The sequence below is a fragment of the Gopherus evgoodei genome, chromosome 1, assembly GCF_007399415.2.
Source record: "Gopherus evgoodei ecotype Sinaloan lineage chromosome 1, rGopEvg1_v1.p, whole genome shotgun sequence".
Lineage (NCBI taxonomy): Eukaryota > Metazoa > Chordata > Testudines > Testudinidae > Gopherus > Gopherus evgoodei.
Window position 1 is genome coordinate 244389457 of NC_044322.1, and position 21049 is coordinate 244410505.

General features: G+C 46.1%; 1 protein-coding gene across 4 annotated transcripts in view; it reads right to left on the reverse strand.

The window, feature by feature from the left end:
• Window positions 1–7345, reverse strand: part of PYROXD1 (pyridine nucleotide-disulphide oxidoreductase domain 1) — a 34354-nt gene extending 27009 nt beyond the window's left edge. For 2 of the 4 annotated variants that reach the window (XM_030541616.1, XM_030541607.1), the window contains exon 1: window positions 7248–7345. In XM_030541616.1, coding sequence (XP_030397476.1) covers window positions 7248–7325 — 78 coding nt within the window. In that variant the 5' untranslated portion in view covers window positions 7326–7345. Of the gene's footprint in view, window positions 1–1513; window positions 4636–7247 lie in introns of all 4 variants that reach the window. The other 2 variants (XM_030541627.1, XM_030541633.1) reach the window with 2 other exon arrangements.
• Window positions 7346–21049: the final 13704 nt, after the last annotated feature.

Sequence of the window (21049 nt, forward strand, 5' to 3'; positions counted from 1 at the left end):
TAGAATACGATCTTTGGGTAAGTGAACGACAATTTTTTAAACAAAAGTACTTTAAAGTGGTAACAGCAAGTTGTGCGTTAATCTGAAGCCACTGATTTTTAATTTGATGACAAAAAAAACTGTGCCGCAGCAAGAATGTTGTCAGTTATAAAGAGAGGGAGAGGCATGTGGGCTTGCTTCATAAGGGAAAGTTCTCTTAGCTAGGAACAAGGAGCCCAGATGTTCTCACCTCTTCTAAGCGCAGTATAAATTCTCATGCAATTCACTACCTTTATTATTGACTAATGCCAGGGAGAGTTGAAAGGAATAATTTAAAATTGTTGGATGCGAAGTAATTTTATTTTAAAAATTACTACAATTCTTTAGTTTCAAGAAATAAGAAATGGTAGGCCAGATCTTAGTGTTTCTCTTGCTGTCAACTGAGGGGTGTGGCTCCCATTATTTAGTCACAGGTTCATTAAGGGCTCCATGAGAAAGACTAAGCAAAATAATCACTGTTATTAACCATGGCTATTTTAATATTGAAAAAAGGAAAAGAAAATATTAACCACCACAAATGACCAAATACAAATGATAAACCAGTTATTTCCATTACAACTTCTTCTGTATGTCTGAGGAGAGTTTTTGACAGGAATTACACTTTGAAGAGTGAACAGCCTCTGGTGGATACTTTGTCTTGTAAGATAAGACTCAAGCATATGGTTTCCTCAAATTATTGTGAATCTATTGTTTAGATACCGACGAATGTTTTATAATTTAGTCTCATGGGAGATGGACTTGTTAATAAACAAACAGTTTATAGTTCGCAAAACAGGCAATCCTAACCACATCCTACGAAATAAAAAAAATTAAATCAATTAGAAAAAGCCATTTAAGGAGCTGTCTTGAGACAGGCCAATTAACCAACATTTAGAATATTAAATTACACTATTTCTTTAGTCTTGCCTACACTACACAATTTTGTTGACAAAAGTCAGCTTTCATCGACAAAACACTGGAGGTATACATACTGAAATGCTCCTTCCACTGATGTAACTCCCCTGCTATGCTGACATAATAAAACCATCTCAACAAGTGACAGAGCTTTTTGCAACATAATTAGAACAACACAGCATCAGTGTAGACACCTTACTTGGTTATGTCACCCTAATTGCCTCCAGAAAGTGTCCCACAATGCCCATCATGACCATTCTGGTCAGCAGTTTGAACTCTGCTGCTCTGATATGCACCCATCCCCCATTTAAAGGCCTGGGAATTTTTGAAATTTCTCTTCCTGTTTGCTCTATGTGCACAGTTCACACAGCTGACGCAACAGATGCGCTCCCATGTGCAACACACGGGAGCTGTTGGATCTGCTGATATATGGGGAGACGAGGTTGTGCAGTCACAGCTTTGCACCAACTGAAGGAATTTCAATACCTACAGGCTAATTGCTATTGGCATGCAGGAAAAGGGGCACAAAAGGAATACGCAGCAGTGTCGTGCTAAAATCAAGGAGCTGAGACAGGCGTACCAGAAAGCAAGGGGGGCCAATCGTCGCTCTGGTGCAGTACCAAAGATATGCTGCTTCTATAAGCAACTGCACGACATCCTTGGCAGCGACCCCATCTTCACCACCAAGAGCCCCATGGATACTTCAGGGGCATGGAGGCAACGGCCATCAGACTCAACTCCAGTGAGGAAGTGGTGGACATGGAGATGGAGGTGGAGCTGGAAGATGATGTAGAGCACAAGACAGGGTCATCAAGTGGCACAGTGAGTCAGGATCTCTTTTCCAATCCGGAGGGGTATAACTAATCCCAGCACTCTGGCTTTGGCACGGAGGATGCAGGAGAGGAGAGCTCTGGTAAGTGCTCATTTTGCTTTCATACTGCATGGTGACAGGAGATTGAGCTCTCATGTACTTTGTTATATGTTGGAGGTGGGATAAGGGACAGAAATTAACAACAGAGTCTGTTCATCTATGTAGTGGGGCCACAGCAGAAAAATTTATTCATGTACATGGGTATGTCTCTGGAATCCTCCACAGTGATCTCTAGGAAACTTTCTTGTAGGTACTCTGCAATCCGCTGCCAAAGGTTCCTTGGTAGAGCTGCCTTGTTTCTACCCCCAGTGTATGAAAACTCTACCGCGCCACCCGGCAATTATTTTTGCAGGAACCAAAGTGGCACACAGACAAGCAGCATACAGAGCTGGTCTGAAACCACATGCAGGCAGGAGATGTTCCCTTGCATCCTGAATTACCCTGAGGAGTGAGATATCGGGTTTGATTGCCCTAGCTTGTGGAAAAGGGTACAAGTATTCAGAAAAGGCTCCCTAGCCACTAATAGTAATCCCTTCAAAAAATCACCCTTTGTACTTTCTTGCCCTTTCCTTTCCTCCTCTCCTGAACTCACCATAATTGGGATTCTTGGCCAACTGTGTGCTATCCAAGGGACTGTGAGAAAGAGGTGTGTGTAACTTTTGTGATTCACGTCTGTGAACGCACTCACAATATTATCTCTGTTCACTGTTCTTTTGCCTTCTGCACATGTGCCTTGAGAACACAATCCTCCACACTGGCAGAGAGCCTCCATCAAATAAAGGAGCAAACCCAGGAGGAATGAGGAGGAAATGTTTTGACAAGTGCTGCAGTCAATAGATGCAGCACATAGTGAAACAAGAGCATGGAGGGAGACAAATTAATGAAAGACTGAGGCTTGATAGCCAGGAAGGGACATGGGCAGGAGTGGATGATAAACCTCCTGGACCAGACAGAGATGTTGAAGTCCCTCATTAGCCTGCAATCAGAGCAAATCCACGCCAAACTCCCTCCAGCCACTACAGAACTCTGGTCCATCCCTCCCCCAACTCCCCCACTGCATTCATTGTGTGTTTCCAGTCCCTCACAGTAACCTGTGCACGCCATGCTTGAGAATGATTTTCCAATGAAAACTGGAATTACACCCAGCTATGAAAGTCCTAACCTCAAGAATGTTCATTTTCATGTTCCGTTTGTCCAAAACTTTGTGTTTTATCCCGTTATTAAACTTGAGTCTTTATTTGTGTCATACATACATCACTCAGTACTAACACTGAAACACAGTGGTTATAGGTAGGAATATTTGCTCCTTGCAATAAATCCTCAAGAAGCAAGCACTACAGGGGTAAGTAAACATTGTCTGGCTGAATGCATCACATACAGACAATACTGAGAATCACTGTCAAAAGCTTCTTCAAAACCTCCCTGATTTGAATAGCCTCCTGTTGCACTCTTCTAATTGCCATCTGTCTGTCTGCTCAAAATCAGCAGCCAGTTGATCAGCCTCAGTGGCCCACCCTGGGGAAACTTTTCCCCCTTCAATTAACAAATATTATGGAGACTACAGCAGGCCACAATGACTATCGGAATATTTTCCTCATTGAGGTCTACCTGGAAAAAAAAAGACAGCGACAGCCAAAGGCACATGCAATGGTCATTCGGCATCTGCTAAGCCTGTTGTTGAATTGCTCCTTGCTGCTGTCTAGGTTTCCTGTGTAAGTCTTCATGAGCTCCAGGAGCAAGGTGTGTGCCGGCTCTCCAAGGATCACTATGGGAATTTTCATATTCCCTCACTGGAATCTTCTGGTCTGGAAAGAAAATCCCAGCATGCAGCTTTCTATACAGTCCACTGTTCCAAAAGTGCATCATGCACTTTCCCTGACCACCCCGCATTGATGTCAGTGAAATGGCTCCCGTGATCCACCAGCACCTGCAAGATCATGGAGAAGTAGCCCTTTCGGTGGATGTACTCTGTCGCAAGATGGTTGGGAATATGCGTTCTATCTATCATCCTATCGCAGTTACGGAATACCATTGCCTCAAAGTCATCAATTATTTCCTGGACATTACTAACAGTCACAGTCCTTTGTAGCAGGAGGTGGTTAATGGCCCTGCACACTTGCATCACCGCAGCCCCCATGGTGGACTTTCCAACTCCAAACTGATTCACAACTGATTGGAAGCAGTCTGGAGTTGCCAGCTTCCACACAGCAATCGCCACTTGCTTTTCCACAGTCAGAGCAGCTCTCATTCTGGTGTTCTTAAGCTGCAGTGCTGGAGCGAGCTCCACACACAGTTCCAGAAAGGTGACTTTGCGCATCCAAAAGTTCTGCAGCCACTGCTCGTCATCCCATACATGCATTACAATGCAATCTCGCCACTCAGTGCTTGTTGCCCGATCCCAGTATCAATGGTCCACTGTGGAAAGCTGATCTGTGAATGCCAGCAGCAATCTTGAATTATTTATTTCCACCGCAGACAGCAGGGCAGGCATCACTAGTTCACTCTCTGTTTCACAGCTCATGAAATACTGCAAGACCAGCCACACTGTGTTCATCAGACTCATCACCGGAATGGTCAGAAGCTCAGGATCCATGCTGTTAGGCACAGTTGCCAAGTGCACAGTTTACAAGGGCTGTTAAAAAATGGCATAAAATGGAAGTAGGAAGCCCAAGGAATGATGGGATGGAAAGAACTGCATCCCAGGATGGTAAGCACATCCCCATGATGCAATCTAATCCTTTGGCAAAGTCGTAGTTAACCTTGTCTCATGAATTCATGCTGAAGTTTTGGGACATCCCAGAGGACCGGAAAAGGGCAAATATAGTACCTACCTATAAAAAGGGGAACAAGGACAACTCAGAGAATTATAGACCACACAGCCTAACTTGGGTACTCAAAGTTAATGAAGCAAATAATCAAAAAATCAGTTTGAAAGCAACTAGAAGATAATAAGAACATAAAAATGGCTATACTGGATCAGACCAGTATCCTGTCTTCTGACAGTGGTCACTGCCAGGTGCTTCAGAGGGAATGAACTGAACATGGCAATTAGCGAGTGTCATCCTGTCTCCTGTCACCCTGTCCCAGCTCTGGCAGTCAGAGACTTAGGGTCACCCAGAGAATGAATGAATTCCACAGATTGTGTGTTGTATACAAAAGTACTTCCTTGTGTTTGTTTTAAATCTGCTGCTTATTAATTTCATTGGGTGTCACCTTGATTTTGTTATATGAAGAGTTAACACTTCCTTTTTCACTTTCTCCATTATTTTAGACTTCTATCTTATCTCCCTTCATCACCTCTTCTCTAAGCTGAACAGTGCCAATCTTTCTGCTCTCTTCCTATACGAAACTGTTCCATACCCCTAACAATTTTCATTGTCCTTCTCTGAACTTTTTCTAATTCTAATATATCTCTTTGAGATGGGGAGATCAGAACTGCACACAGTATTGAAGGTGTGGATGTACCATGGATTTATACAGTGACATATGATATTGCTTTTTTTGACTGCTGCTGCAAAATGAGCAGATGTTTACAGAGAGGTAACAGTCAACCTGGATTTGTCAATAACAAATCATGTCAAACCAACATACTATCCTTCTTTGAGATGGTAACAAGCCTTGCAGATGGGATAAAGCTGTAGATATTATATAGCTCAACTTTAGTAAGGGTTTTGATACTGTCTCACATTATGTTCTGATAAACAAACTAGGGAAATATAGCCTTGATAAGCCTGTAATAAGATGGGTGCACAACTGTTGGAATATCATATTCAAAAAGCAGTTATCTATCATTCAGAGTCAAGCTGGAGGGGCATATAGAGTGGGGTCCTGCAGGCCCCTGTCCTGGATCCTGCACTATTCAATATATTCATAAATGATTTGGATAATAACCTAGAGGGTACACTTATAAAGTCTGTGTACAATACCAAGCTGGGAGGGGTTGCAAGTGCTTTTGAGGACAGGATTAGAATTTAAAATAATTTTGACAAACTGAAAAAATGGTCTGAAATACATAGGATGAAATTCAGTAAGAACAAATTCAAAGTACTACATTTAGATAGAAATAATTGCACAAGTACAAACTAGGAAATGACTGCTAAGGAGTACTGCAGAAAAGGATTTGGGGGCTACAGTGGATCATAAAATTAATGAGTCAACTATGGAACACTGTAGCAAAAAAGCAAACATTTTGGAACACAATGGGGGGCAGTATGAACAGCTGTGTGGGTTCACAGGTGAGGGGGGCTGTGTGCACAGCTGTGAAGGGGTGCACAGGTAAGGATGGTCTGTGTGCCTGACTGAAGGGGATGCACAGATGGGCAGTGTGGACACACAGCTGTACAGGATGCCCAGATGGGCTGTGCACTGATGAGGGGGACTGTGCCACACAGGTTGGGTGGGAGGGAGGATATGCACAACAGTGGGGGTTGCACAGTGCAGGGGGACTGTGTGCACAGCTGTGGGGTCTGTGCACTGGTGATGGAAGCTGTGTGCACAGCTGAGGGGAGTGCACAGAGGAAGAGGTGTGTACAGGGGAGAGGGGCCGTGCGGGCACGGCCGTGAAGGGACGGACAGGGGAGAGGGGCCGTGCGGGCACGGCCGTGAAGGGACGGACAGGGGAGAGGGGCCGTGAAGGGGTGTACAGGGGAGAGGGGACGTGCGGGCACGGCCGTGAAGGGGTGTACAGGGGAGAGGGGCTGTGCGGGCACGGCCGTGAAGGGGTGGACAGGGGAGAGGGGCTGTGTGTGGGCACGGCCGTGAAGGGGTGGACAGGGGAGAGGGGCTGTGTGTGGGCACGGCCGTGAAGGGGTGGACAGGGGAGAGGGGCTGTGTGTGGGCACGGCCGTGAAGGGGTGGACAGGGGAGAGGGGCTGTGTGTGGGCACGGGGCGTGAAGGGGTGGACAGGGGAGAGGGGCTGTGTGTGGGCACGGCCGTGAAGGGGTGGACAGGGGAGAGGGGCCGTGCGGGCAGGGCCGTGAAGGGGTGTACAGGGGAGAGGGGCCGTGCGGGCACGGCCGTGAAGGGGTGGACAGGGGAGAGGGGCCGTGTGGGCACGGCCGTGAAGGGGTGTACAGGGGAGAGGGGCTGTGGGCGCACGGCCGTGAAGGGGTGTACAGGGGAGAGGGGCCGCGCGGGCACGGCCGTGAAGGGGTGGACAGGGGAGAGGGGCCGTGCGGGCACGGCCGTGAAGGGGTGGACAGGGGAGAGGGGCTGTGGGCACGGCCGAGGGGTGGACTGGTGGACCCGACAGCTCAGGGAGCTGCAGTTACAGTGCAAACCGGGGAGCAGGTGTTTAGACCCCAACAGGCTCTCCCGGCCCGCCCCGCGCTCCCCGCAGGGGACGAGACGGGGTGGCGCGCGCGCCCCACTCAGTGGGCGGTTGGGGGCCGGCGGGAAGTGGTGGTTGTCGCGCGCGCGTGGGGCGGGAGGAGCGGTACCTACCCGCTCGGCGCAGGTGACTCCTGCAATCCCCCCTCCCACCACCACAAACCGGCTCCACGCAGGGAGGGGAACCGCCATCTCGACGCCCGGACCCGGCAACAGCAGAGGGTGGGAGGAGCCCTGGCTACGGTGCGCGGCGGAGCTCAAATCTCCGCCCTTCGCGTTTGCGGCGCCTCCTGCCCAATAGCTCCGCACACGTGACGCTAATGGCAACCTGGCCGCGGAGCCGCTGCTGGGGCAGGGTCAGGCCTTGAGCGAGGGCCGGGCATGGAGGGTGAAGTCTGCTGAATCCTGCCCCCGGCAGCCGTCAGAGGCGAGCTCCCGTTATTTGCATTTGGGGGCAGGGTCACAGGGTGACCAGAGAGCAAATGTGAAAAATCCTGATGGGGGAATAGGAGCCAATATAAGAAAAAGACCCAAAAATCAGGACTGTGGCCATAAAATCAGGACATCTAGTCACAGTAGTGTCATCCCTGGGAGTTAAAAAATACCAAGTCACCCACCCCACCCCCAAATCCGGAGATGTAGAAGCTTTCCAGTGTATCTAAATTTGGGGGCTTTGCCTTCTGGTTTTCAACCCATTAAAGCTCGGTGTCCTCCAGAGCCTTGAGCACGAGAAAGAAAAAAAGCTGAGAGATGTAAGCACTTACAGCACCCCAGGGTTATTAAAGAAAGAAAAGGGGCCTCTGAGGAAAATACCAACTACCAAGAGACTAGTGATCAAACAACAGAAATAGCAACTGGCTGGGTTGTCTGTAACTCGCCTGACAAAGTAGCTTGCCCCTCTTGTATCTCAGATTGAATGAAAAGCACAGCTCAAAAAGCTGGCACACAGCACCCCTGCTGCCCATACTGGGGAAAATCATGTGTCTGTTATTGACATTTTGGTCTCTGCAGGAAACTGATACCCTCCTAATTGTGTTTGTCATCTTGATACTACTGGACTCAGCATCCCTGTCAGTCAGCAAAATCCAGCCAAGCTATATAACAATTGTGCTATCTGTAGAAGAGACACTGAATAAAGCATGTTTGCCCCATTTTGTCAACAGAGCTTTAAAGGGCCCTGTAATAAATAAAGTTGACGATGAATAATAAATATACATTTAGTTCCTGTCTACACCTTAATACCTCATCAAAAAATTGATCATCTGATCTGGGCTCAGTCCAGGAATAAGGCTGCTGCAGCATGTCTGAGGGCTGAGTCACTACAGGCTCTGCTGGAGGGATAAATCAGAGTATCTGAGTGACCAACCCTGATCTTGCTGTGGGTTTGCCTCACCTAGTGCTACTAAATATACAATTTCGTACATTATGTACTTCTAAGAAGAAATGGCCATAAATAGTCAGAGAGTGATCTTGTGTTCAAGAGAACTTATTTTGTGTTAGGCTAGTACCTTCAAAATTGTAATACATGAGGTCTTTGTTCTAAGGAAACTCTTGCTTGATTATTTAAAACTGGAGGCAGACATCCTGTTTATATCTCTCTTAGATACGGTGCTTAGGGCTGTGAAAAATGTTGTGCTCTGAGCGCTATACATAGGTTGACTTAACCCCCACTTAACCCCCAATGCAGATAGGTTGATAGAAGAATAATTCCATCAATCTAGCTACTGCCTCTCAGAAAGGTGGATTAACTAAATTGACAAAAAAACCTCTTGCATCGATATAGGAAGCGTCTACCCTAATGTAGCAAATATGCAGCACATTAGCTGTGCTGTAACGCTTGTAGTGTAAATACGCAGTAGGATTTGTTTTCAGTAGAAAATTTGCTTGTGTTGGAACATGACTTTGAAGTGTCATGTTAATGAACATGACATTAAATATGACTTTGTACTCAGTGTAGATGGGGCAAGTCATGACACTGTGCCAGCTGATCATGACTAGTCCTACTGTAACTATAGGTTTAATTATAAACAACTGATCGGATACAGTCTGTCCCTGTCTACACCAACAGCAGGTTTTGTTTAACATCACGTTAGTTGACATGACTCTTTAAGGCTGGTCTACACTATGAGTTTAGGTCGAATTTAGCAGCGTTAAATCGAATTAAACCTGCACCCATCCACACAACAAAGCCATTTACTTCGACATAAAGGGCTCTTAAAATTGATTTCTGTACTCCTCCCCGACGAGGGGAGTAGCACTGAAATTGACATTGCAGATTTGAATTAGGGTTAGTGTGGACTCAATTCGACAGTATTGGCCTCGGGAGTTATCCCACAGTGCACCATTGTGACTGCTCTGGACAGCAATTTGAACTCGGATGCACTGGCCAGGTAGACAGGAAAAGCCCTGCGAATTTTGAATTTTATTTCCTGTTTGCCCAGCGTGGAGAACTCATCAGCACAGGTAACCATGCAGTCCGAGAGTCGAAAAACAGCTCCAGCATGGACCATACAGGAGGTACTGGATCTGATTGCTGTATGGGGAGAGGATTCCGTGCTAGCAGAGCTACGTTCCAAATGACAAAATGACAAAACATTTGAAAAAATCTCCAAGGGCATGATGGAGAGAGGCCACAATTGAGAAAGTTGAGCTCAGACAAGCATACCAGAAAGCCAAAGAAGCAAATGGATGCTCCAGGGCAGAGCTGCAGACATGCCACTTCTACGCTGAGCTGCATGCTATTCTGAGAAGGGCGCCACCACTACCCCACCCCTGAGCGTGGATTCCAAGGAGCAGGTAATCTCAGCCATACCTGAGAATTTTGCAGATGGAGAAGATGAGGAGGAGGAGGAGGAGGAGGAGGAGCCTGCGGAGAGCACACAGCACACATTCTCCCCAACAGCCAAGATCTTTTCCTCAGCCTGACTGAAATAGCCTCCCAACCCTCCCAAGGCAGTATCCTGGACCCTGAAACCAGAGAAGGGACCTCTGGTGAGTGTACCTTTGTAAATATAAAACATGGTTTAAAAGCAACCATTTTTTAATGATTAATTTGCCATGAGGCCTTGGGATGCATTCGCGGCCAGTACAGCTACTGGAAAAATCTGTTAACGTGTCTGGGGATGTTGTGGAAATCCTCCTGGGACATCTCCATGAAGCTCTCCTGGAGGTACTCCAAAAGCCTTTGCAGAAGGTTTCTGGGAGAGGCAGCCTTATTCTGTCCTCCATGGTAGGACACTTTACCATGCCATGCTAGTAGCAAGTAATCTGGTATCATTGCATGACAAAGCCTGGCAGCATATGGTCCTGGTGTTTGCTGGCATTCAAGCAACATCCGTTCTTTATCTCACCGTGTTATCCTCAGGAGAGTGATATTATTCATGGTAACCTGGTTGAAATATGGGAATTTAATTAAGGGGTCATTTAGAGGTGGCCATTCCTGCTGGGCAGTTTGCCTGTGGCTGAAAAGAAATCCTCCCCACAGTTAGCCAAGCGGGGGGGGGGGGGGGGGGACAGGGGGGAGCATTGGCTCTGAGCTGTTTGCGTTTGGCTAGCAGGGATCTTCCACATGGTCCCAGAGAATTGGATGGGTGGGGCTGGGGTTAGCTTGGTTTCTGCTGCTGCATGTTAACACGAAAACTGCAGCATTCAACAGGCTTTGCTTGGTATAGAAAAGGAGGGCGATGCTTTTATGAAAGTTGCAGAAGCCGAAAGACAATGGCTTACCATGGCTGCATGCAAGCCGAGTTCTGTTGCCCGGCCCTGCATCTATGATCTCTAACACCAAAGCCACAGGCATGCAATATTAAGATGCAAAATGCGACCTTGTACCAAAATCAAATGTGCTATGTAATGTGAATAGTGTTGTTCACCGTGAAAGAGTATACTCATTGTTCTGTAAAATGTATCTTTTTTAATACCTCTCTCCTTTTTTTCCCTCCAGCAGCTGCAAATTTTTCAAGTTTCCTTCCTCCATCCCGTAGACTATCTCAAATTAGGCAGCAAAAAAAAACACACGCGAGATGAAATGTTCACTGAGATCATGCAGTCGACCTGCAGTGGAAGAGCTCAAGTGGAAGGACACAGTATCACAGTACAGGAAAGCGGCTAATGAACATGAGGACAGAAGGGATGAACGTGAGGACAGGAGGGATGAACATGAGGACAAGATGAATGCTCGAGATGAGAGGTGGCGGCAGGAAGATCAGAGGGGGCAGGATGCAATGCTGGGGCTACTGCGGGATCAAACGGACATGCTCCGGAGTCTGGTGGAGCTTTAGGAACAGCAGTAGGATCACAGAGTGCCACTGCAGCCCCTATTTAATTGCCCTCCCCGTCCCCAAGTTCCATAGCCTCCTCACCCAGATGCCCAAGAACGCAGGGAGGGAGACTCCGTGCACCCTGTCACTCCACCCCAGTAGACAGCCCAAGCAACAGAAAGCTGTCTTTCAACAAGTTTTGAAGTGGCCTTTTCTGTCCCTCCTCCCCTCCTCCCACACCCCACCCAGGCTACCTTGTCAGTTCTCTCCCTATTTTTATAATCAATTAATAAAGAATACATGGTTTTTAAATTATAGTGACTTTATTTCCTTTGCAAGCAAGCTGTGATTGAAGGGGGAAGGGTGGGTGGCTTACAAGGAATGAATCAATCAAAGGAGTGGGTTTTCATCAAGGAGAAACAAATAGAACTGTTGCACCATAGCCTGGCCAGTCATGAAACTGGTTTCAAAGCTTCTCTGATACGCAGTGCTTCCTGGTGTGCTCTTCTAATCACCCTGGTGTCTGGCTGCAAGTCATCAGCGGCCAGGTGATTTGCCTCAACCTCCCACCCCGCCATAAATGTCTCCCCCTTACTCTCACAGAGATTGTGAAGCACACAGCAAGCAACAATAACAATAAGAATATTGGTTTGGTTGAGGTCAGAATGAGTCAGTAAAGTGCGCCATCGACCCTTTAAACATCCAAATGCACGTTCTACCACCGTTCTGCACTTGCTCAGCCTATAGTTGAACAGCTCCTGACTACTGTCCAGGCTGCCTGTGTATGGCTTCATGAGCCATGGCATTAAGGAGTAGGCTGGGTCCCCAAGGATAACTATAGGCATGTCAACATCCCCAAAAGTTATTTTCTGGTCTGGGAAGTAAATCCCTTCCTGCAGCCATTTAAACAGGCTAGTGTTCCTGTGACGCAAGCTTCATGAACCCTTCCCGGCCATCCCACATTGATGTTGGTGAAATGTCCCTTGTGATCCACCAGTGCTTGCAGCACCATTGAAAAGTACCCCTTGTGGTTTATGTACTGGCTGCCCTGGTGCTCCAGTGCCAAGATAGGGATATGGGTTCCATCTATCGCCCCACCACAACTATGGAATCCCATTGCAACTGTCATAAACAGATAAGTAAGAGTTAATAGAACAGAAGTACTTCATATCTCTTTTGCCTGTAAAGGGTTAACAAGATCAATGATCCTGGCTGTCTCCTGACCAGAGGACCAATCAGGGGACAGGATACTTTCAAATCTTGAGGGAGGGAAGTTTTTGTGTGTGCTGTTAGATTTTGGTGGTTGTTCTCTCTGGATTCTGAGAGTGACCAGACGTGCAACAGGTTTCTCTCCAATCTCCCTGATACAGGTTCTTATAGATTCAAAATAGTAAGTACTAGGTGATAAGGCGAGTTAGGCTTATGTTTGTTTTCTTCATTTGCAAATGTGTATTTGGCTGGGAGGAGTTCAAATGTGTATTTGGCTGGAAGGAGTTCAAATTTGTATTTTGCTGAAAGGATTTTAATTTGTACTTGAATACTTAGGCTGGGAGGGTATTCCCAGTGTCTATAGCTGAAAGACCCTGTAACATATTCCATCTTAAATTTACAAAGATAATTATTACTGTTTTTTCTTTCTTTTATTAAAAGCTTTTACTTGTTTAAGAACCTGATCGTTTTTTTATTCTGGTGAGACCCCAGGGAACTGGCTCTGGATCCACCAGGGAATTGGTGGGGAGAAAGGAGGGAAGGGGGAGAGAAAGGTTAATTTTCTCTCTGTGTTAGGATTACTTTCTCTCTCAGGGAGAGTCTGGGAGGGGGAGAGAGAGGGAGACTCATAGTCTCATAGACTCATAGACTCTAGGACTGGAAGGGACCTCGAGAGGTCATCGAGTCCAGTCCCCTGCCCTCATGGCAGGACCATGGAGGGGAGAAGGTGAATTTTCCTCTCTGTTTTAAGATTCAAGGAGTTTGAATCACAGTAATCTTCCAGGGTAACCCAGGGAGGGGAAGCCTGGGAGAGGCAACGGTGAGGGAAAGGGTTTACTTTCCTTGTGTTAAGATCCAGAGGGACTGGGTCTTGGGGGTCTCTGGGTGAGATTTGGGGGGGACCAGAGTGTACCAGGCACTGGAATTCCTGGTTGGTGGCAGCGCTACAAGTACTAAGATGGTAATTGAGCTTAGAGGAATTCATGCTGGTACCCCATCTTTTGGACACTAAGGTTCAGAGTCGGGGTTTATACCATGACAGCAACAAAGCCATCTGCTATGACATGCGCATTTCCCAGAGTAACTACCTTTGGTAGCAGCAGCTCAGTGATTGCTTTGGCTACTTGTATCACAGCAGCCCCCACAGTAGATTTGCCCACTCCAAATTGATTCCCGCCTGACCGCTGTCTGGCGTTGCAAGCTTCCACAGGGCTATCGCCACTCACTTGTGAACTGTGAGGGCTGCTGTCATCTTCTGGCGCTTCGGTACAGAGGAAAGCAAGTCACAAAGTTCCATGAAAGTGCCTTTATGCATGTGAAAGTTTCTCAGCCACTGGGAATCGTCCCACACCTGCAACACTATGCGGTCTCACCAGTCTGTGCTTGTTTCCCGGGCCCAGAATCTGCGTTCTATGGCATGAACCTGCCTCATTAACAACATGATGTCCAAAGTGCCTGGGCCCGCGGTTTGAGAGAATTCTGTGTCCATGTGTTCATCACTCTCATCGCTGCATTGCTGTCGCCTCCTTCTCGCCTAGTTTTCCAGGTTCTGGTTCAGCATAAACTGCACAATAATGCACGAGGTGTTTACAATGTTCTTGACTGCTGCGGGCTCCATGCTTCCGTGGTATGGCATCTGCACTGAAAAAAGGCGTGTAACGGTTGTCTGCTGTTGCTCTGATGGAGGAGGGGGGAGTGACTGATGACATGACTTACAAGGAATTAAAATCCACAAAGGCAAAGGCTTTGCATCAAGGAGAAACACAAACAGCTGTCACACAGAATGGCCCCCTTAAGGATTGAACTCAAAAACCTGGATTTGGCAGGCTGTTGATTTCACAGAGAGAGGGGGAGCAAATGAATACAAAACAAATCTGGTCAATTTCTTGTTTTGATCCACTCCATCTATCTTTTACATTTTAGGCTGGCAGCAGACCGTGCAGTATGACTTCTCACCAGAAGATGCTACATTATGACTGCTAGCCCTCAACATCTCCTGGATGCTCGGCAGAAAATGGGAAATGATCTGGCTGAGTCACTCCCATCTCTGTATGATGACGATGGCTTTCAGTCCTAATGCACCATCTGCTGCCAAAAGGCAATGAGCTGCTGCTGTGTAGCAATGCAGTCCCACATCTGCCAGCACGCAGGAGACTTATGGTGATGGTCAGCTGTGCAGGCTCCATGCTTGCCGTGGTATGGCGTCTGTACAGGAAAAAAGGAGTGAAACGGTTGTCTGCCATTGCTTTCATGGAGGGAGGGAGGGGGCCTGATGCTATGTACCGAGAACCACATGCAACAATGTTTTTTGCCCCATCAGGCATTGGAATCTCAACCTAGAATTCCAATGGGCGGGGGAGACTGTGGGAACTATGGGAGAGCTATGGGAGAGCTATCCACAGTGCAACACTCCGGAAGTAGACACTAGCTTCGACACTATGGACGCACACCGCCAAATTAATGTGCTTAGTGTGTCTGCATGCACTCGATTTTATACAATCTGTTGCCAAAAATCGAATTCTGTAAAATCGAAGTAGTTCTGTAGTGTAGACATACCCTTAGATTAGTCATGTTCTCACACAAGCCCTTCCTTAGGATCTGTCTACGCTAGGAAAAATGCTGTTGGTTTGTTTTTTAAAATCAAGTTAGCTAATACAAGTTAACTAATATTATTTGATACCCCACTTAGAACCTACTGTAAATACAGTTTAACACCTTTAAAATCATGTTAGGTGTTGTACCCATCTGAGATTACATGTCGGGCAAATGGTTCCACTACATCACATTGCAGGTTTAGACTTTACATTTGTAATGTGCTTTGGGATCTTAGCAGATACAATGTGTTATATGAATGTTTGATATAAAATACTTATTACTATTCTTTAGTGACTAGGCCAGCAGGCTCTGGCAGTTACTTGGTTTTTCCTAGACTAGAATAAAAAGTATATTACTAGAACATGAATGTGTTTTAACAAGTTTGAAAAGTTTAGTATAGACAAGGCACATTGCCTTTAATGTGATTAGACGGTTGAGTTAAAGCCTACAGGGAAGCCTCGGTTTTAATTCAACCAGCTCAATATGTATTAAAAAATACACTGCCTTGTCTACAGACTTTTCAAATGTGTTAGTTCATGCATAGGCGCCAACTCCATGGGTGCTCCAGCTACCGGCACCATGCCAAACAGCATCTCCCCCTCCCTCCCAGTGCCTCCCTACTGCCACAGATCAACTGTTCCACAACATGCAGGAGATGCTGGGGGGCAGGGGAGAGCAGCAAGGGCCAATTGCGCTCATGGGAGAGAGCAGAACGGGGGCAGAAAAAGGTGGGGGCACGGATGGGGACTTGGGGGAAGGGTTGAAATGGAGGTGGGGAGGTGGAGCATCCCCCAGCCCATTAGAAAGGTGGTATTTCTGAGTTCATGTGATAACTAACATGTTCTAAAATCTACCTTTAAATCCTATTCTAGACTAGACTCCTTCCCAAACAATGTCCTGTGAGAAATACCAATGACATGCATTTCATCATGCAGATGCTGAAAATATCTAGTAACTGATGCATTTTCAGACATCCCTAATGATATCAGGAAATCAGTCTTGGTCTTGGAAGCAGTGACTGCCTGCTGATTGTTAGTAATAAATTTTTTTTGTTTTGACTTTGTCTTTTTTAAGAAGTAACATTTTTTTCCAGTGCTGAAGGTAATTTTGCAATCCAGACAATTGCTGTCCATTTTGGTCATAAACTGAATGCTGTCTTCCATACGCAGTCTGTCCTACAGTAATTACCTGAATAAATGACCTAACCTAAATAATGCAATAAATTGAATAGGCTTGTGTCATCAGATATAAATACACTCTCCATATTTTTATCATGGGCATATGACAGCAAGATAAAAATAAATTTTCTTTTCTCTTTTAACTTGATGTGTTTGCTCCTGCATGTTAACTGTTTCATTACTGTCACCATTTACAAAATTGGTTGAATAAAGACTTTACTAAATATTTTGGACCAAAATAAGATCTGGTGAAAATGGGTTCAACACCATGGGCATCAATGGAGTTGCACACACTCACACAATATCTGAATCTGGCACCTAATTGACAGCAACTACAAAAGATAAATGTAGTTCTATGAACATATTTCCATATTAATAATGTTTTTACAATTATACAATTATTTAAAGAATGTCATGAGTTCAGCTTCAGTCTCAGCATTGATTGTAAACAAACAGAAATTCACTGTGCCACCCCACCCACGCACATGGAATGGAGAGGGTGGTGCCAGAAGAGCAAACTGCATCCAGTAAAGAGGTGCAGCAGCAGATGAATTCACCACATGTCCCGGGGAGCTCTGGAAGGCACTCTGCCTCACAGTACTCCCTGAGGTAGATTGTCAGTGCACCACCTTCAGCGAAGGGCTTTGCCTAACAGCAGGGATGAAGGTAGAAATAGGGACTTACCGGTACGGGGCTGGGTTGGGGATGGCTCTGGTCCCCAGAAGGAGTGGGGCCTCGGGTGGAAGGGGCGGGGATGGGGGGCTCAGAGCCAGCCCTGGACCGCCCTGTACCGGTAAGTGCCCTCTTTCTCCCCCGCCAGGGTAGTAGTGGCAGCTGGGGGCTCCAGCAACAGTTTAAAGGTCCCAGAGCTTGACCTCTGCTACTGCCCTGGGCCCTTTAAACTGTTGCCAGAGTCCCCGGTTGCTGCTGCTACCCCAGGGCTCTGGCAGCAGGGCTCTGGGGGCTATTTAAAGGGCCTGGGACTCCCCTGCCTTACCACCCCAGGCCCTTTAAATAGCCGCTGCAGCCCCACTGCCACTACCCCAGGGCTCCAGCAGTAGGGTTCTGGCAGCAATTTAAAGGGCTCCAGCTGCTTTTCTGGGAGCCCCAGGCCCTTTAAATTGCCGCATGGGGAAGCCGGGCCAACCCAGTATGGTGCACCGGGTCTTGCTGGTATGCAGTACCAGGGCTTACCGGCTTACTTTCACCTCTGCCTAACAGACATGATCTAACCATAAGAGTGAAATGTAACAGCCCTATTCAGAGAGGGTCAAATCCTGGCTCTAGTGAACAGATTAATTGGGAGGTGAACTGGGGAGATCTACAAGGGAAATGAAGAGGTTTTGTGTCCTTAGTTTTCAGGAGGGAATGACTAGCAGATACATATAGTCACAGATGTTCCACTAGCCCTGCTCCAACCCTGCACCATCTACTGAAACACCTCTACAGTGAACCTCTGGAGAACACAGCTACATGATACAAGGTAGTCCACATCCCTTGCATGGGGTTCTGGAATCTTGGATCCCTTCCCCATATTTGCTGTAGTAGTATCAAGGCTTTTCATCTGGGTCAGGGCCCCCATGGCTGTGGAGGAGACAGCAACACGGAGCAACTGTCACTCTGAAGCCTAGAATGTCTGTTGATTCAGTGTGAAGTGATAGACACACCTACAAGTATGGTTGAGAGCTCTTTTTGTCTAGAATATCACCAAGTTCAATCATCATTGCGATTTATGGTCTGTTGTGGTCCAATTTTTAAGTTCTCAGCCATTTTCAGCTTTTTTTGCACTTTACAACAGGGTTCGGCAATCCCTTGCCTGCGCCGCGTCCCGCAGCCCCCATTGGCCTGGGATGGCGAACCATGGCTAGTGGGAGCCGGGATCGGCTGAACCTGCAGATGCAGCAGATAAACAAACTCGCCTGGCCTGCCAGGGTGCTTACCCTGGCGAGCTGCGTGCCAGAGGTTGCAGCCCCCTGCTTTACAAATTAGCCCTGTGTGACATCACAGGCTTTTAGCTAATAAGGAATTAATCTCCAGCTCATGACAATAAAACTGCTATAGCATCATACACTATCATTAGCTTTTCTTTCTCTTCCTTTCCTCAGGTAGGTAGACATATTGTTCAGGGAGTGAAAGCAGTGATAAAAAGGGATCTTCCACCCATTGTGGAGTGATAAAGAAGAGGAACAGAAATTTTTTTTGTATTGAGGACCCTTTGGAAGTGGGCTGGAGAAGTGATAAGGACATTAAAACAGCATAAAATGTTACATATGCTGAGGTTCCAAGAAGAAATTCCTTGTCAGTTAATACTTAGATCATCTAAAGGACAGAGGATGTAATATTATCAAGATGGCTAATGTGAATGACTTTTAAAAATATGAATTTGCTTCTGGCTATTTATTAGTCTGCCTGGAATTTAAAATAGACTAGTTTGCTGTACTGTAATTTCAGTGCTCTGTTAAAACTCTTTAAATGTTTTAGCTTGTTTTGATATGTCCTGAAACATCATAACCAGTGATTGGTGCATTTGGTTCTTTGTTTTCAAGAAGATTACCCCTCTGATTTTTTTTGCTAGGAAATATCTGTGTGATGGATATTATAATTTTGCTTGACACATTGGACTTGCAAAGAAATTAACAGAGAGATAATTAAACACCAGCCAAACGAATGTTTCATGTTGTCATAATCATTTTATTAGCTGCAAGTAAAGCAATTAGCAAACAAGATTCCATGACTGATGAATGAAAACAACTTGTCCAGATTCTGATCTCATTTACATAGATGTAAATATAAATTTCTTTCAAGAAAACAATGGAGTTACTCTTGATTTGCCCTAGTGATGTTGTAATTCATCCTTTAACCTCAATTTTATTTTATTTTAAGTAAGAAGACTGAAAAATTTAAGCCTCAATTCTGTTATCCTTACCCATGTTAAACAGTATCTGTCTCTCTGAGTATAAAAGTGGCAAAATCTGTTCATTAAAAGTGGCAAAATCTGTTCATCAGTCATTTAGGGATTGTTTGTGCCATTTAGGCACAACTCTGCTTTGGGGGTGGTACAAAGCTTCACTGCCTTAGAGGAAGCACCTCTAAGAGACATTTCAGCAGAGGGAGCCATCATTTCTCCTGCAACTTCCCTGCTGAGCAGGAGAAGCCTGTGTGACAGCAGTCATCTTGGCTGATACACCAGGGATTGAAAGAGGGACATCCCAGGGCTAAAACTGTGAGACTCTATAGCTTGAACTAAAAAGCCAAGGCTCTCTAGGTGGAGTTGTAACAGAGCAATATCTTCTGCAGCTTGAGCACAGAAGGGGACTTGTAAGTAACATACACTCACTAGTAATTTAGACATGCACATTGCTACTACCCCTTTATGAGGTGCAACATGCTCCCTTCACCTGGGTGGCTGGTAGCTCTGTTGGTTTGCATCTGGGGGTGAAGTCATGACTTTGCCTACTCACTATCCCATTGTCATGCACCTCTGGGACAGCTGTGAGAGCAGGAGAAACTCCTTACACCCTATAATGTTCACTTGTCTAAACGTCAGGCAAAATCTAGCCATTAGTATTTTTAATCATCCTTCACAGGCCAATCCTTCTGGATGCTTAGGTATTTTTGCTGCTCACCGAGTTGTCGACATCTACCCAGAACCAAATGCAGAGCTCTTGTATCAATAGGTGGGGGAACTTGATGGGGGTGGTGGTGAAAGGGAGACAGAGCATCAAGGGAGGGAGACACTTGCCAAGGTAGCTCTTGCCCTTCGGAGTCTCAGGCACCCATTGGCCAAGTGGGGGAGAGAGGTGCTGAGTGGCCAGCATTCTCCAGCTCCCAGAATTTAACCTGGTCTGGGTACTATGTAGCGCCTCTTTTGACTCCATTCCCCACCCTGCAGCACTCTCTGTCTCCCTCACTCAAAGAGAACTGAGTCCTGGGGGGCAGGCTGAGGAGAGTTTACCCCATGTTATGGGTTCTATGGAAAGGAACCTTGTAACACTGATGCTAGTTATGGGTTATATGGCAAGGAGCCCTATAACTCCCACACTAGAACCAATTAAATGCCTGGCATAGGAGAGTGTGGGTGATGGGTGAGTAGAGTCCCTCCCCCGTGTTAAAGTTTAATCAAAGTTGTGGCCTGTAGCTTAATTCCATGCGTCTGTCCTCATTTTGCTGCTGTGTTTACATCAAGTTGAATCGGGCAATCTAAGCTATTTTTCCATTCTTGGAGTTGGATGTAATACTCACCTGTCATTCTCATTCCATGATTTGTGTGGTTAAGCTTTCCTTTCATCTGAAACATTCTGAAGTAGAGATGACATCATTTATCATTGCACAGAGAAGCACTCTGACAGTTCTATTTTCATCAGACTCATCATCAGACCACAGTGGTGTCACTTCATGTTAATTGTGCGTGTCCATGACAGTCCAAATTAGTTCTGCTGGTAAAATTTACAGTATTGTGCCTTCTGACATTGTTCTGTTTGCCAGCCATTGTCTTCTATTTGTCACTCTTTCTATACATGGATGGAGTGTGATTGCTGTGTAGCAGCAAGGCCTCAACCATGTCAAGCAAGGGGCCATCTGAGCAAATTGACTGGCTTGTAATTCAGCCTGGGGAAGTGATTTGCTTTCAGGAAACAACATTTTTATTTTTTTTCATTTTATATAGCTTTGGTTT